A 17,079-nucleotide genomic window follows, 5' to 3' on the forward strand; every position below is an offset into this window, starting at 1 on the left:
ATTTTAATTGGAAAATCATTCTAATCATGTTTGAATCCACAGAAAAGAAGAAGAAAACAGGGAATTTTCAAAGTCTCTCTGAAAAGGGTCATTGTCAAATGTACCATCCCAGAGTCTCTTTGCCCTGCCCACTGCCTTCTGCCCCATGTGACTGCTGACTGCCTTTCCTTGGCTCCTATGTCCCCTGCTTCCACATAGGTTCTACTAATGGGAGACACTGGCAGGAGACTGGGAGATGGGAGAAAGGGAGAGGCCAGGTTAGGGTCAAGAGGGAACTGGTAAAGAGGCATCAGGGTAAGGCAAAGGCAGCTTCTCTTCCATGTTCCAGTGCTCTCCAGATAAGTGCCCCATGCTTCCATCTTCCACTAGGGACCTGTCCCATGGGCTTCAGTGTCACTTTTTCCGCATCTGTTTCTTCTGTGGCTTTCTGCTGTCACTAACCCCTGTGTTGCGTCACCGCCTCCTGTTTGGGTGTCTCAGTTCTTCATGGCCTGTGTAACTAACCTATTCCCTGCCTTAAGTTCCCGCTGCTAGTTATGCTTTAGGTGCTTCCGTTTCCCTAATTAGACCCCGACTGGTACAAAAGCCGACCTCATTTTCTATTTGGTATAGTTACGGTTGGTCATAAAATTGAGTAAGAGAATGCTGTTGGCATGCTGTATCCAGATTTTAGCAAGACTTTTGACAGATGTTACAATGTTTTGTGAACAAAATGGGAGGAATTTCGAATGGATTAGAAAAAAACATTCTTAGGTTGCTGAAGTTTATTAATGTTCAAATCATCTTCATGAAAGGGCTCTAGAAGTTTGGCAGAAGGCCCTGTCCTTGGCCATGTTTTGCTCAACATTATTACCAAAGATTTGGACAAAGACATGAAAAGCAGCTTTATTTAATGTGTGTATAATACAAAGATGGAAGATAATTCACATTTTGAAGAGATAAACTTAATAAGAAAAAATGGAAAGTCTTGGCATCTAAGTGCAAAACATAAATTATAAAAATACAGAATAGAAGAGATCAAGTTTACCAGCATATTATGTGGGTATAGAAATCCAGGATTTTACATGACCGTAAACCCAATACAAGCCAGAAATGTGACCTATTAAAAAAAAAATTAATCTCTGGGTCCCATTAAAAGAGCATTCCTATCAACTGACAAGTAGTTACCCCTTCTCATCTAGTATAGGCTAGGAACATAATCTTAGAAAGATATTGTTAAATTGAAATAGCCAGCCAGATGCAGTGGCACATGCCTGTACTTCCAGCATTTTAGGAGACTGAGGCAGGAGGATCGCTTGAGGCCAGGAGTTGGAGAGCATCCTAGGCAACATAGCAAGATGCCTATTCTCTACGGGTGGGGGGTGGCGGGGGCAGGGAGCCGGGCATAGTGGCATGAACCTGTAGTCCTAGCTACTCGGGAGGCTGAAATGTGAGGATCACTTGAACCCTGGAGGTCGAGGCTGCCATGAGCTATGATCATGCCACTGCACTCCAGGCTACATAACAGAGCACGACTCTATCATTCATAGATAGATAGATAGATAGATAGATAGATAGATAGATAGATAGATATCTGATAGATAGAAAAAATTTTGAAGTATCCATTTTCCCCAAGCTTTGTAAAGCTTTGTATCGTTTACAAGTTGTGTTTGCATATACATTTCTTCACTTTTGCCTCACAACAGCCCAATGTAGGATGTACTGTTACCCCATTTCTTAGCCTCTGTTTCCTCATAGGGGTTCAAGTCTAAGTTACATAGCCTACTGTTGTGGCTTTAAGCAAACTAGGATGCTTGGTCATGAGCCCAGCCCCTTTCAATAAAACCCATCTCATTTCAGGATACCTACTGCATCTAGGTAAGAGGGACCCAACTTTTGAAGTGTGGAAGCCTTTACATGTGATGAGCTGTTAAGGGAGATGGGAAGAGACTTACGGGAACATAAAGTCTTTCTTCAAGTATAGTATCTGTCGTATGAGCAAGAGTGAATTCATGTGGCTTCAGGGAACAGAACTGAGGCTGATTGATTTTTGCTCAATATTTTAAAAATTCAAGCAGAACTGTTATCTGATAGAGTGATACGCTCACTGTCTTTGTGCAAAAGTTGCTTAACTGACTCTCAGGAATACTGTAGTAAAATGAATTCCTGCATTGGGTAGGTTAAAGTAGAAAACCTCTAGAGTGACGCCCAACTCTGAGAGTCTGATTGGGTTTTCGGTTAATGAGTAGATTTGCGATTTGTAGTTTTAATTCAGAGTTATTTGATTTACATGTATAGTTTCACTTCCAGCAATATAATTGCTTTTCCTATAATTTAGGATTAACATACTCTGTGAAAAAATTTTTAAGAGCCTGAAATGAGGAAGTAAAGCATGACTAGTGTTCAGCGTAATTACCTACACAAGAAATATTGTGCTATTTCCCAGAATACGTCCCCAGAGTGAATGTCTGTGTTTGTTCCATTTCATTCCTAGCTGTAGAGTCCTTTCAGGGGTGATGAGAGAATCATTTTGAAATATATTGAAGCCTAGAATAGAGTTTGCAAAATATTATTAAGTTTGCTAAGATGAACCTGTGCAAATGCAAACTGTCAGCATACCACTAAAAACTAGCGCCTGTAAGGTAAAGGTTCCTGAAGTGACCTATTAAAAGCCACCAGAGTGACAGTGGTTGAAAAATCATAAAATTTACCTTGAGAATGCCTTTCTAGCCTTTTTTCCAGAACTAGTATAATTTCTCTCCCCCCACATGGGATAGTTATTCACGAAGGGCTATAGTAGTTGAGAAAGGAAAATAAAAATTATTTCAAAATTGATATAAAAATAGTACATTCTCCCATAAGAGTAAAACATGCAGGGAATATTAAAGGTTTCAGTGATTCAGAATTAAGATAACATTTTGCTTTGAGCTTATTTCTGGTTATGTTTAATAAAGAGAAGTTCATAGTCTTCATAGCCACTTGCTGAGGTCTAAAGGTTAGCTTACCTGAATTCCTGAAAAAGACAGCTCTGTTGTGAATCCTTAATATTTCATGTCTTCCCTGTGAATGATCCGAAGGGCTGTGTGCTCTTGTCATGTTCACTTTTTTTAATTGCAGTGTCTGCCTCTCCCCACCCTTTCTTTAATTTCTTCCCAGACTTACTAATCATAACATAATTCTCACAGGAAGATTGGTGATGCATTGAAAATACTAAGAGAAAAATGAGGTAAAAAAGCATCTGGTATTTAATTCAATGTATTATCCACCTAAAAATGAATTTTACAGATGGTAATGATCTCTGAAAACTTGCCATTTAATAAAATGATGGTTTTTAAAAACAGATCAGTTTCCTACTCATGTGCTTGATTTTGCATTGACTCAGCAACCCCCAATACTCTTTCCCTTCTAAGTTGCTAATACAAAGTAGATAAAATAAATTATGACTAAGACTTCCTTGCTGCCCTTGACCAAATTGGTGTCATCAATCTCTTTATAAGTTCCTCAAAGGCAGACAGACCTGACCTTATTGATTTTTGTATCATTAGTGTCCTCCATGGGGGCTGGCATTTTGGGAGGCTTGCAGTTAAGTGTGTATAAATGAAAACCCAGGCACTGAAAACAGGTTTTACAATAAGCTTAAATTTCCCCTTTTAAAAAATAGCTCTATATTAAAGTTTCAAGGTATCTGGGAGCCAGAGAGGAAAATGGCAACTTTCCCCTTGAATGTTCTGTACGTGAAATTTGGGGAGTTTTGATGAGAAATATAAAAACTTAACCAAATTGGGGCCAGATGGGTTTTGGTGTTCAGAATCTTTCAGATTTTAGGAAAATTATACAGTAGATACATATTACACTAAGTAACTTCCCCAGTGCATATTTGAATGCACCACTATTCCAGTAACAAAAAGTATGAATGGTCACAGTAAGTGAAATAAACTGTTTAAGACTGTAAAGTTTCAGGTTGGTTCAGGTCAGAATTTGCAGCCAGCTGAGTTCACATCAGATCAAATTTGCCAGCAAATGAGTTAAGAAAACAAAAACAAGTTTGTTCCCAGAGCATTTATGACTTTAGAGTTGTCTATCAGCATTTGTGGACCTATAATGTTTTGTTCATTAATCAAAACCTTCTGTAATTGTTTAGCAAATTGTTATATCATTTCTAATTTCAAGTGGACAGGTAGAAATTATTTCTGTTTTCCTCATTTCCCTTGGAAAAAAAGAAAAGGCAAATATCTGAACAGAGTTTGGGGATGATTAAATACAGGTTGAGCATTCCTAATCTGAAAACCCAAACTCCAAAATACTGCCAAATCCAAAACTTTTTGTGTACCAACAAGACGCTCAAAGGAAATGCTCATTGGAGCATTTCAAATTTCTGATTTTTGGTTTAAGAATTCTCAACCAGTAAGTATATAACGCAAACGTTCCAAAAAAAAAAAAAAAATCCAAAATTTGAAACACTTTCGTTTTCAAGCATTTCGGATAAGGGATATTCAGCCTGTGCTACAGTTAAGTACATCGTTTCACTTAGACCACACAGAATCCTCTGAGATAGGCCCTAGGATTGTTTTCCTTTTACAGAAGCCACAGAGGAGTGAGGGGGTAAGTGATTCATTCTGGGTCACAAAGTTAATAAGTAGCAAAACTAAGAATCAGTCTTGGGTCTTTCAACTCTGAATCCCTTCCTCCTTCTTCCAGGTCTTGTTTTCATAGGAAAAGCTTCTGTTGAAGCTAGAAAATGACAATTCAGAGATACATTTGACGAGAGTTAAATGACTGTATAACAGTGCCCACAGCCTTCTATCAATTTGATTCATTTCAGTTAGTTTGGCAGAAGTGGGCTGATTGTTGTAAAGTTTAAAGTGTGTTTTGATTATTTTTAAAACAGATATAATTGAAAACTTTAATTTTGAAGGTGGAATAATAAGGATACTTTTGGGTGCTCTCCCATTTTGTTTTAATTGTTTAGATGTGCCTGGCATCAGAAGGGATGAAAATGGAAGAATCAAAGCTAATAAAAGCAAAAGAATCCGATGGTGGAAGAATTAAAGAATTAGAGAAGGGAAAGGAAGAAAAAGAAATTAAAATGGAGAAAACAGATGAAACTAGGTTACAGAAGGAAGCAGAATTTGAAAAATCGGCTAAGGAAAATGTAAGAGATTCTAAGGAATTGAGAAATTTTGAGGCATTGCAAATAGATGACATAATGGCTATAAAAATGGAAGATCCCAAAGAAATTAGAAAGGAAGAGTTAGAAGAAGATCACAAATGTAGTCATTTTCCTGATTTTTCTTATTCTGCCAGTAGCAAGATAATAATTAGTGATGTTCCCAGTAGAAAGGATCATATGTGCCATCCTCATGGAATTATGATCATTGAGGATCCCGCAGCATTAAACAAGCCGGAAAAGCTAAAAAAGAAAAAGAAGAAAAGCAAAATGGATCGACATGGAAATGATAAATCCACACCCAAGAAGACTTGCAAAAAGAGGCAGTCTTCGGAGTCTGACATTGAGAGCGTCATATATACCATTGAAGCCGTCGCAAAAGGAGACTGGGGCATAGAGAAACTTGGAGATACCCCTCGCAAGAAGGTCCGCACATCCTCAAGTGGCAAGGGAAGCATTTTGGATGCCAAGCCACCAAAGAAAAAAGTGAAATCAAGAGAGAAGAAAATGTCAAAGGAGAAATCCTCAGACACCACCAAAGAGTCAAGACCTCCAGATTTCATTAGTATTTCTGCTAGCAAGAACATTTCTGGTGAGACGCCAGAGGGTATAAAAGCAGAACCATTGACCCCTATGGAAGATGCACTACCACCCAGCCTATCAGGACAGGCCAAGCCTGAGGACAGTGACTGTCACAGAAAAATAGAAACTTGTGGTTCCAGGAAATCCGAGAGGTCTTGCAAAGGTGCTCTTTATAAAACCCTGGTGTCTGAGGGCATGCTCACCTCTCTGCGAGCTAATGTTGACAGAGGTAAGTAACTTCTACAAACCTGAAAAGAATTCAAAAGCCAAACAGAATTTCACCTTTAGACCTATTGAAAACAACTGCCATGAAGAACAATATGGTATCAAAATAATACCTTACATTTGTATATTTCTTTATGGTTTATAGATCATAATTATTTGTTACTTTACTTACATGTTTTCTAGCACCATTAAGGGAAGTGTATTCATTTTGTAGGTAGTTCTCAGGATGTAATTAAAGTAATTTTAATCTCTTCTTTCCCCCCACTGGTATGGGCTGGCTGTTTGTTTTGAAAGATTATTATTAAATATTCAGAGCTTTAGGTTTGGTTTTGAAAACTGGTGGAATTTCCTGAATCAAGCACGTATGTTTGTCAGAATCTTCACCTGTAGGCTCCAGAAGCAACTGCCTTTCTCTCTTCATTAGGTAATCAAAGCTGTAACTGAAGTGGGCCAGGCACAGTGGCTTACACCTGTAGTCCCAGCACTTTGGGAGGCCAAGGCGGGTGCATCATTTGAACCGAAGAGCTCTTTAAAACATTATAATATCCAGAAAATAGTTAACCTGTTTACCTTTATTCCATTGAGTGTTTTATATAAATTCTCTATTTTAAAATATAGCATCTGCCTGCAGGACCTTTTGCCAAGCTATATTCCAACAAGACATGTGTGAGTCCTAGGTCTAACAAGCCCCAAATGAAGATACTTGGGCCTATTTCATCCCCAGGGACGTCAGTTCAGTGAGTTTTAGGGAAATTAGACTGAATATTGCCCACCAGCAAAGGACTCCCATACCTTGGCTGGTTTTTGAATGGAAAAGCTAGCAGCAGTTAGTCTGTCTCTTTGAGTCATGTGATACCTGTTGAATTACATGACAATTAATCCCAGAAGCTCTAAGTCACTTTTCTGCATGTTCCATTATTAAAGATGGTCCAGCATGAATCACTCTGAGAACTCTGAAATAGCTACAGTTAGCTTCATGCAAATGATATGCAAGCAGTCAAGAGGTTGCTCGTGAAGCAACTAACATCATCTCCCCTCGCCCACCTGTATACCAAACACATCCTTTCTCTTGAATTTTCTTAGGAAAACGAAGCTCAGGAAAAGGAAACTCCTCTGATCATGAAGGGTGTTGGAATGAAGAAAGCTGGACATTTAGTCAGAGTGGGACCAGTGGGAGCAAGAAGTTCAAGAAGACAAAGCCAAAAGAAGACTGTCTCCTTGGGTAAGTGCCTGTGAGCACAGTCACCTGTACTCCACAAGCCTCGAGTGTGGGTGGGATTTTCAAGGTAAACAGATCACTAACTACGCATGCTTGTTCTTTGACTACTCGCTCAGGACTTCCTACAATCTTAGTAGGCACCCTAGTGAACACAAATCAAGTGCATCACATCATTCCTGCTGTTAACATGGTCGTGTGAATGACAATAACATTCACATTTTGATAATAGTGAAAATATATAGACTTTAGACTTGGACCTGAGTTTGAATCAACATCCCTTCACCAGGATGCATTTTTCCATCCGAAGCTTAGAATGGATAGTATTAGCATGTTTACATTTTGCCCATTTTACATACTATATGTATTTATTGTTTATAAAATGACAGCTGAAAAATGTAAGGTAAATGAAATTATGCTTCTATCGCCAACTTTATTTTGTTCCAGCTGTCTTCTGTTGCTCTAAGATAAAAATATTAGGTCAAATATTCTGCTGTAGAGAACATTCAATATATTAATTATATATTGAAATGCAGTATTAAGCAATGGCATGCATCAAGATAAAATCACTAAGAATTATATTTAATGTTATGCCAAAGACTGTTAATAACCATCTTAATATAAAGTATTTTGTTAGTTAGGAGATCCAATACTTTATACTGGTGAGGAAAGTATCTGCATATTCAGTTAGACTATTTTGAAAATTCTTGAGTTTTCTTGTCGGCTCAATTTGAAAAGAATACTTTGAATAGAAATAAGTACATTGTTATATTCACCATATTTTTTCAAAAGTGTGTTTAAAGCTATGCAGATTGTATGCATTGGGTGTATTGTATTTGATTTATTCATAATATTTGCATATCTCTTTGTGGAATAATAGATTTTTCCTTAGATGTCACAGTGCTTTAAGTCTGGCTAATTCTAAGGCTCTAGGTCATCACAAAGTAGCCGAGGTAGAAATTATTTCCCATAGTGCTGGCTCTTTAAGATTATTTTTATTGAAATGATATATTTATAATTTTATGTATTTCATTTCTAATATTTTTAAAAATCCAAAGTACTTCAAATTAATTTTGCTTATAATTTTATGTATTTCATTTCTAATATTTTTAAAAATCCAAAGTACTTCAAATTAGTTTTGCTTACATTTTGCTTAAGTAATGACATGAAAATCCTCGTATTTCAGTGTCAAATTATAGTGTAAATGCAGAATATCATTTTAAAATGACCTGCAAGCATCTAGACCAGTGCTCTCTGTAGTCTAGAATTACTGCCACTGCCTTGTGGGTCTGCTCACTGAGAGAGGAGCAGGTGTTATGTAGGCAGTGTGAGGTCCTAGGGGAATAAAGCAAGCATTGAGGCTCCCCAACAGAAGCATTTCTCTGATGCTTCTATTAGAAACTGCTGAAGCTGTAAAAGAGATTTTCATCAATTTTCTTTGAGGAACAAAATAAGTGAAACAATCTTGAAAATCTGTTCCTGAAAAGAGATTGGTATGTGGATTGTATGTGTTTGTTTTTTTAATCATTTCTGAGGAAGGCACATGTGTATAACTGGGAGATGCTGTTTTATAGCTGTAAATTAACAGTAAACTTCAGTGCCTTTTCCTCCTTTCTCCCTTTAAATATTGGCCTGTCAGGATTCGAGTATTTGGGTTTGCCTTGTTTAGAACACGCCAGTATAATACTTAAGCAGGGAGAAATGCCATTTCCTGTCAGTCTGCTCTGAGATTTGTAGATGAGCATTTTAAACCTTTTTTTATCTCAGAAAATGTGCTACCTGTTAACTGTAGCCAAGAAAAATTCTCTCAGTATTGACAGATCTAATTTTATAGACTTCTCTAAGAAAAACATAAATGATTATTATTGTTCTCTTTTTAAGAAAAGTCTCAAGAGACCTTATGAGTTACGTCTCACATTTTCAGTTTTCTTTTGGGTATTCAGAGTATTTGAAAAATTCACAACTTATAGACAGCTTTCTGATAGTATTTAATTAGTATCCAATTGTATCTGATTTTCCATCAGAATAAACATTTTTTAACTAAATGAGAAATGGTGATGTTATTAAGGGGAAAACATCGCCTCCACCCGTTACCCTTTATTGCTTTGACAGAACTTAGTACAGTAGTTCCCCCTTAGCCATATTTTTGCTTTCTGCGGTTTTGGGTCTGAAAATACTAAATAGAAAATTGCAGAAATAAACAACTCATAAGTTTTAAATTATGCACCACAATGAGTAGCATGATGAAATCTCGTGCCATCCCACTTCATTCCACCCACTGCATAAATCATACCTTTGTCTATCATATTTCACTGTACAATATGCATGTATAGGAACAAACGTAGCATATGTAAGGTTCAGTACCATCAGCGGTTTCAGGCATCTATTGGGGGACTTGGAGTATATCCCCCCTCCAGTAAAGGGGTGCTTCCATAATTGCCATTTCCTGTTGACCATTCAGTTGGTCATCTGACCCTCTTATCTCTGCTTCTCAACTCTTGTATATTCCTCCAAAACAGTTGTAGTTAAAAACATTTTTAGGACACCCCTTAGCTAGCAGCCTAACACATTTACTTCTTATAAGCTGGTACTAAAATTGCTCTCCTCTTCCCAATACACCTTCCATTTTCCATCTACCAGGCACAGCAGTTGTCCTACAGCCTCTTCCATCTGTCTAGGTTGCATGTTAGTTTAATAAGTCTCACCTAATGAAAGCCAGAAGCCAGCCTAGGATCCAGCAGGCATGTTGCCATTGCTGTGGGACCCTAGAGACAGTCAGCACCAGCCCAGAGATTGCCCAACTTTACAGGTGGCATTTCTGAAGTCATTGATGATTTAAGTTAAAGCGTGTTGCCTCTGTGCCATTGCATTCATTGAAAACTGGCTTTACTTTGCTCGTTGAATATTTTGTCTTCATTCTAGTCAACTCTCCAGAATGTTTTCCTAGTATTAATGCTTTTTGTTTGTGTATGTTTTAATCAAACAGTAGTCAGTACATTTTTTTAAAGAAACTAATTTTACAAAACTACCAATATATCATATGGTAATTTAATAAGCTTGATTATTAATAATAAGCTTATTAATTTAATAAGCTTAATAATAAGCTTATTAATTTAATAAGATTGATATTGATACCAATATATCATATGGTAATTTAATAAGCTTGCCATATATACATGTATATGAGTCTGTAAAATGAGAACTATATGAATAGAGTATGCTTTGTACTGAACTTTATGAAAAACTCCCATGCCAGTGGAGAAAATGCCAAATTCCCCACTTCAGAAATATTCTAATATTATAAATGATGTTTCTACTTTTCTAAGGTAATAACATAACCTGTCATACGAGTTTACTAAGAAAACTGTGTTGGTAAATCTCAAGCATTTCAGAAAAGGTGTTTTTTTCCATGCACAGAATTTACTTACCTAATTCCCAGAGACCCTGTTTTCAAATAGAATATCCTAAAATATATTTCATGTCACTTTCTGTGTCATATTTGGTCATGTGCTGATTGATTCCCCTCTCCCCTTTTAATAGCTCCGCAAAGCTGGATGAAGAATTTGAAAAAAAATTCAACAGCCTCCCTCAATATAGTCCTGTTACATTTGACCGGAAATGTGTACCTGTCCCAAGAAAAAAGAAGAAGACTGGAAATGTGTCCTCAGAACCGACTAAAACCAGCAAAGGTTAGGTGTGACCTGTACCTTCCTGCCATGTGGTCAGAATCTCAAGTGACCCTTCAGCTAAGCTTTTAGCTCCCTTTAGACATGTAATTGGATTTGGAATTGAGGCAGTAGGGAGTTAGAATCTTAGGTTGCTTTCCAAGGTTATCTTTGTCCCTTTTTTTCTTCCTTATTTTCTGTAGCCTCTGTCCATTGGCATCTCAGTCTGTATATTTGCCCGTAATGGTGTAGCTAAGCTTTTGCAAAGATGTTACACATGGTCTTCAACCTCCTGCTCTCCAGAATTCTAATTTGGAATGTTAACCTTTTCTTGAACAAAAACTGCAAGTTGAGTCCAGTTCTGTTCCCTGTGTCCGCAACAGGTTGAACTCGGGGACTGTAAATCATTCTTTTCATCTGATAAGCAGATGCTAACTACTCTTTACTGGCATTATAGACCAAAGGAAAATAAAACTACCTGAAATCCTCCAGCAACATATATATATATATATATATATATATATATACACACACACACACACACACACATATACATTGGTTTTGTTAAATTTAAAAAATGCTTTGTTTAGTATATTCATTTTCAAGTAATCAGCTTCTCTACTGCCTATATCAGGGAAGCTTTTTTAAAGTTATCAGCATGACTTGGATGGATCTCAGCATTCATCAGTGACAATGCTGCAGTCCTAAAGGGGATTGTAAGAGGGTGGGGGCATTTTCAGTGATCTCATCACCTGAGACCACTGTTGACATTTGTGGGACAGGCACTGGAGTACTAAACATCTTGCCCTTCAAGCACAGTGAAGGACTGTACTACCCAAAATGGCAATATTGCTTTCATTGAGAAACTTACCTTCTGATTTTTCTTAAGGTCTAAAGATTGGTAGGGAAAATGTACCTCTAGTTTTCCATACATATATGAAATACTTCATTCAGTTGGCTCTCCTATAAGGACATGGAATAGATAGATGAAGAACTTGGGTGGCTGGGCTATAGTTGCTTTCAAGATCAGACTCTAGCAGGATTTGCTGGAAGAGTTATTTTAATTATCCCATAAAAGTTGCTGCCTATTGCCTGCTTCATCAAATTGGATAATTTAATCATCTCAGATTAATTCCCCTCTTTTGTATTTTAAGTAGACCAATTAATCAGATATAAATATTAACAAAGAGATATAATTTCATGCATTTTAGGGAATATTTAAGGTATATAGATGAGGGAAAATTATGGTTTATTCTCTGGAGAAACCTGAACCTTTCTCCTTCAAAGCCTAAAAACCCTTTGCACACTGGAATTGACACAACCAAACAGGGTCAATTTGAGATCTGTATCTCAAGACAGAACTGAAAGGTTGAAGAAAATTTCCCCTTCATGATTAAAGCCAGGGAGGTATATAAACGTCATTTTAGAATTAGCTCAGTTTTCCTCTGTGGTTAATAAAAACAAGTCTAGTGAATAAAGAACTAAAAAAGAAATGTTGTTGCATTGCCAAGTTTGCTCGTCTGAGAAAATAAAATAGGGTCGTATCAAGATCTTCCAAGATAGAAATAAAGTAGGCTTGTTGACAGGTAGGGAGCTGAGCACCATAATGGATTGCCAAATGAAATGATAGTCTCTGTGCCCTGGAGATATTTAGGAATAGGAAAAGTAGTCCATGAGCCCAAAGATACCAAGTATCTTGAGCTCCCATAATTCTTGGATTTAAAGTTGCTGATAAATACCTGACAAGCCAATAAAATGGAACTTAATTGATAGATGTGCAGGACATTATTCCTTCTTCCACTCCCAAAACATTCACGTTAGAGCTCTGAAGTTGGCTGAATTATGTCTCAGGGAATGTAACAATAGATTTATTTTTGTAAAGCTATAAAACCCTGAAGTTAGGATCTATTTTCATGAGACCTTCTCTTGGGTCTTAGTTGTCTGTACGATTTTTCTCTCCCAGCTGAGATTAACAGTATTTCTTTTGATGTGAAATAGCTTTTTGAAGCTTTGGATTATACTTCATACAATATCATCTTAACTCTTCCATTATACCTCTCAAGCCACAAAGTCACTGGTTCTTATATAGTATATCAGTAATTACATATGTGGGAAGTCTTCCAAGATGAGATTTTGTTCTGCCTTCAGATTTGTGAAGCAAAATGCAATTAAAATAAGCAGAAATTAAATAATATATTATCTATTCAGCAAACTAAAGAAATAGTATTTGTGACTGATTGTAATTTGGCATTAGCAGCACCAATATACTAGACTACAAGTTATTATTAATGAAATTATCATACCAGCTGTGCTGTAATTGCCTGATCTTTAGGGGATAGAGGAGATTATTTTCTTAGACTCTAGACCCTTTCCACCTTTGCATAATGAATCATTCAGAGCAAACATTGTGTATGAGATCATTAGTTCATTAGTAAAAGAGTATATGTCCATCAGAAACCTAATTTTTCCTCTAATAATTTGCCATTTGTCTATATTTTATTTTTTCATTTGTCATCATTCAATATTCATTATATTTTCCTTCATGACTTATACTAGGTGCCTTTTTAGGTACTTCAGCTTACATAAAATGTATAGAATTTTTCTAAAGTGTAATTTCTAAAATAAATTTGTATGTATGCATTTATATAGTTGTATATCTCAAAGTCATAGTACCTGCTTGGATTTATTCCTCTGTTTTCCCAGTAGTCTCCATATTCGTATCTGTATTTCTAAGGAGTCTCTTCCTGTCTTTCCCATGGTCATCCTACTATCTCTGCCCTTCCTCTTATGTCTGTGTCATAGGTCTTGTCAAAAACTTGACAATGAAAAGGGATGAAAATAACTTTAAAGGCCACTTTCCTCCAACTTGGGCTATGTTATAGAACAGAGCATGATGACAGGAATAGGATTTCCCTTTCCTTCTAAAAATGAATTATCCAGTAAATTCTAGTCTAACTCACAATGCAATTCAGCTGAATCAGCCCAAACTTAATGTTTTCTGAGTCATCTCTCTGTTATTTTAAAATATTTTTAAAGGAAAGCTTTAAATTATATGTCTAAATTTAATTGTAACTTCCTAAGAGATTTGTTTTACACATGTTTTTACATGTACTGATAATGTATGAAGCATTGTTTACCAAAGTATTAGAAGTCAGTTCTCTGTAGAATAGTAATTTTTCAGTGGAAGTAGGATCATGGAGAAAAAAAATTGTGTTGAAATTATGCCTCATCTTGACTTACTAGACTCACTTCTTCACCTTATTCCTTCTATCTTTACATAGTTCCTTGGCCTATTATCAAACATACTGTTGATCCTTCTTATATTTTTTCAATCCACACTTACATTTTAAGACTAAAATCAAAAATGGTTAAGGCATTGAGTATTTCAAAAAATCACAGTGGGAATAAAAGAAGCAGGTTTACAAGATTGAAAAGACAGAATCCTCTGTTTGAGGTGGGGCCAAGCCAATAGTACTTTCAGTCTTACAGAGCCGAGATGTGATGATAGATCTCCTATTAGGAAATTTTAGCTTACAGATTGGGCAGAGTTCTGTATCTTTCTCCATAACTGTTTGAAAGTTTCCGCTGCCACCAAATTTCTTCAGGAATATGGTGGCAGCACCTTTGCAGGTATAAAACGTATACCTGATACAATTTTGAGTTCCTTAACAATGCATGCATGTCCAGCCCAATGAAGTGGCTCCTCCCACTGAATGAATCTTAACTTGATTGTGACTGATTGACTCAGAGAACTTATTCAAGTCAGTAAATGCACATGCCCTGCAGGTGGGAGCACATTGCTATAAATTATTGCATAGGAATATATTTTTTCATTGGGTACTCATTACTTACAAGTCCAACACAGAAATGGTAGCCTAGTCTTAGAAGAAAACCCTTGCTCTTTATATATATATACACATATATATAGTTTAAAAACATGAAACTATAGAACCTGGGCAAAAAGCCACCACCACCAGAGTTACGCCTGACATTTGTTTCTCACAACAGGTGTAAAGAGCAGGTTCACTTAATTCACCTTACTTACTGACCTTGAAAAAGTATCATGCTAGGCTCATGCTGAAGTGGCTCCTGTGTCACTGCAACTTCTCACCCCCAAAACATTCATTTTTCAGCAAACCTTGAACAATAATGTTCTGGAAAGGTTATTGTCAATGTCCTTCTGGCACCCCTCCTAATCTCTCGGCTTGTCATTTGGCCCTTTTGTTTTCTGCCCAGCTGTGAAGTTGAGGTGCAAAGGAGATTGATACCTTCAGAATACGGGTCATCTGCCCAAAAACTTAAGTAGAGACCTAAGCCAGTTTGCATACCAGCAATGAGTGATTTTTTTTTCATAAGGAAGCTGAAGCTGATGCAGATATTCCCTCAAGAAATTTGGTAGGGAAAGAGATGGGACGGAAGCTTGAGATATCATAGTAGAGTGAAGAACAGTTGTGAATATTTGTTTTCTGAATGATTCCTTCTAAAAGCCCTTCTGCATTTTACTTTCTACCATTCTTCCTCCTCCATGGATACTTCTACGTTAATATAATAATTGACTAAGGAAAAGATGTAATAGTAAATTTTCTTATATTTGCTATTTATTACAGATTTTGACTTTATTTTCTGTAGACAAAATACCCAACATATACACTATGCTGATTGGCAGAAATCAAATTTTTCACTTCTTGACTCTAAAATGGCTGCTTCTCAGTGACTACAATTAAATCTTATCTATTTGTTTTCGAGTTTGTCACTTTCTTTTTTCATCTGAAGTTGTCATTTACTTAGAGTAGTTTTATATCTATAATTTGGGGGGTGGCCAGAAGAAAGGAATTTTAAAATTTAAGTTTACAGAAGCTCTTCTATGTACAAAACTACTATGATTGTTATTTTTTCATGTTAAAATTGACAAGCTCTATCTTTAGCTTAGTCTTTAAATTACTTTTTAGATTTCTCTGATTATGATTGGGTCCAAAAATATGTATTTCTTTTCTTCTTTCCTAACACACTGCATACGTCAAATCATTTTGCTTCTGTGTACTACTTCTTTATATCATTCTTCCTATGAGCCAATACCCTATTATTAAGTTATTTTCCTACAGGTAAATCACTAGGATCTTTATAATCCTGAGTAGTGATTTTTCTCCTTTCTCCTACTTTCGTTTTCCATGACTGCCTATGTATCATTCAGGTCCACCAGCCTAGTTTCTTGGGTTGTATAAAACACATGAGGCAGTGATTGCAAATAGATTTTAGACACCTGTAATATTAGTGTAGTATGTACATGTGATATATTTTCTTTGTACTTGTTAAATTTATTTTCTTTTCTCTTGTTGCTCACTTTTTCCCAAAGAGGCAAACAAGGAAGCATTTCTAGTTTCATTTCAAACCACCACTAGTCAATTTAGAAGCATTTGCTATTGGTTATTTAGAAGGATTGCTTAGTGTAGTCATCAAAAAACACTTGCACAGATTTATGGTATCAGTAATAACAGCAACAGCTGTAATTTCTTGAGCTGTTACTTTGTGATAAGCAGTGCATTAAGAGCTTTATTTGTTCATGGAATAAATATTGAGAACCTGTCATGTGCTAAGCACCATTGTAGGCATTTAGATTATATCTGTGAATGAAAACAACCCTACTGCCATCAAGATTACATTATAATGGGGGAACCAGACAATAAATAAGCCTAAACAATAAGCAAAATATATAATTTGTTTGAAGGTGAGACGTACAGTGGAAAAAGAATTGGTGGATAGAGCAACTAGGCAAAAGATCAACAAGAAAAGACTGGAACCAACACTACAAACCAACTAGAACTAACAAACATGTAGAACTCTCCACTCAGTAATGGCAGAATGTATATTCTTCACAAGCATACATGGAACAATCTCCACAGTAGACCATATGTTAATCCATAAAACAAACCAATAAATGTAAAAGGATTGAAATAATACAGAGTGTGTTCTCTGACCATAGTACAATGAAATTTAAAAATCAGTAGTAGAAAAAAATTGGAGAAACTCACGAATATATAGAAATTAAATACACTTCTACATAACCGTCACATCAAAAAAGAAATCAAAGAGAAATCAGAAAGTACTTTGAAATGAATAAAAATGAAGACACACAGTATAAGAGAATTTAAGAGATGCATCTAAAGCAAACTTAGAGGGAGAATTATAGCTCTAAATGCCTATATTAAGAAAGAAATCTCAAATAAGTAGCCTAGCCTTCTACTGTA

The 17,079-nt window shown here is 36.3% G+C and overlaps 1 protein-coding gene across 19 annotated transcripts in view; it reads left to right on the forward strand.

Annotated features, from left to right (window-relative positions):
• Positions 1–17,079, forward strand: part of BBX (BBX high mobility group box domain containing) — a 288,232-nt gene that overhangs the window by 244,700 nt on the left and 26,453 nt on the right. For all 19 annotated transcript variants that reach the window (XM_003825054.4, XM_034957047.2, XM_003825055.5 and 16 more), the window contains 3 exons: positions 4,949–5,957; positions 7,037–7,175; positions 10,710–10,858. In XM_003825054.4, the coding sequence (XP_003825102.3) occupies positions 4,949–5,957; positions 7,037–7,175; positions 10,710–10,858 (1,297 nt within the window). The remainder of the gene's footprint in view (positions 1–4,948; positions 5,958–7,036; positions 7,176–10,709; positions 10,859–17,079) is intronic.

This window comes from Pan paniscus, chromosome 2 (genome assembly GCF_029289425.2).
Source record: "Pan paniscus chromosome 2, NHGRI_mPanPan1-v2.0_pri, whole genome shotgun sequence".
Taxonomy (NCBI): domain Eukaryota; kingdom Metazoa; phylum Chordata; class Mammalia; order Primates; family Hominidae; genus Pan; species Pan paniscus.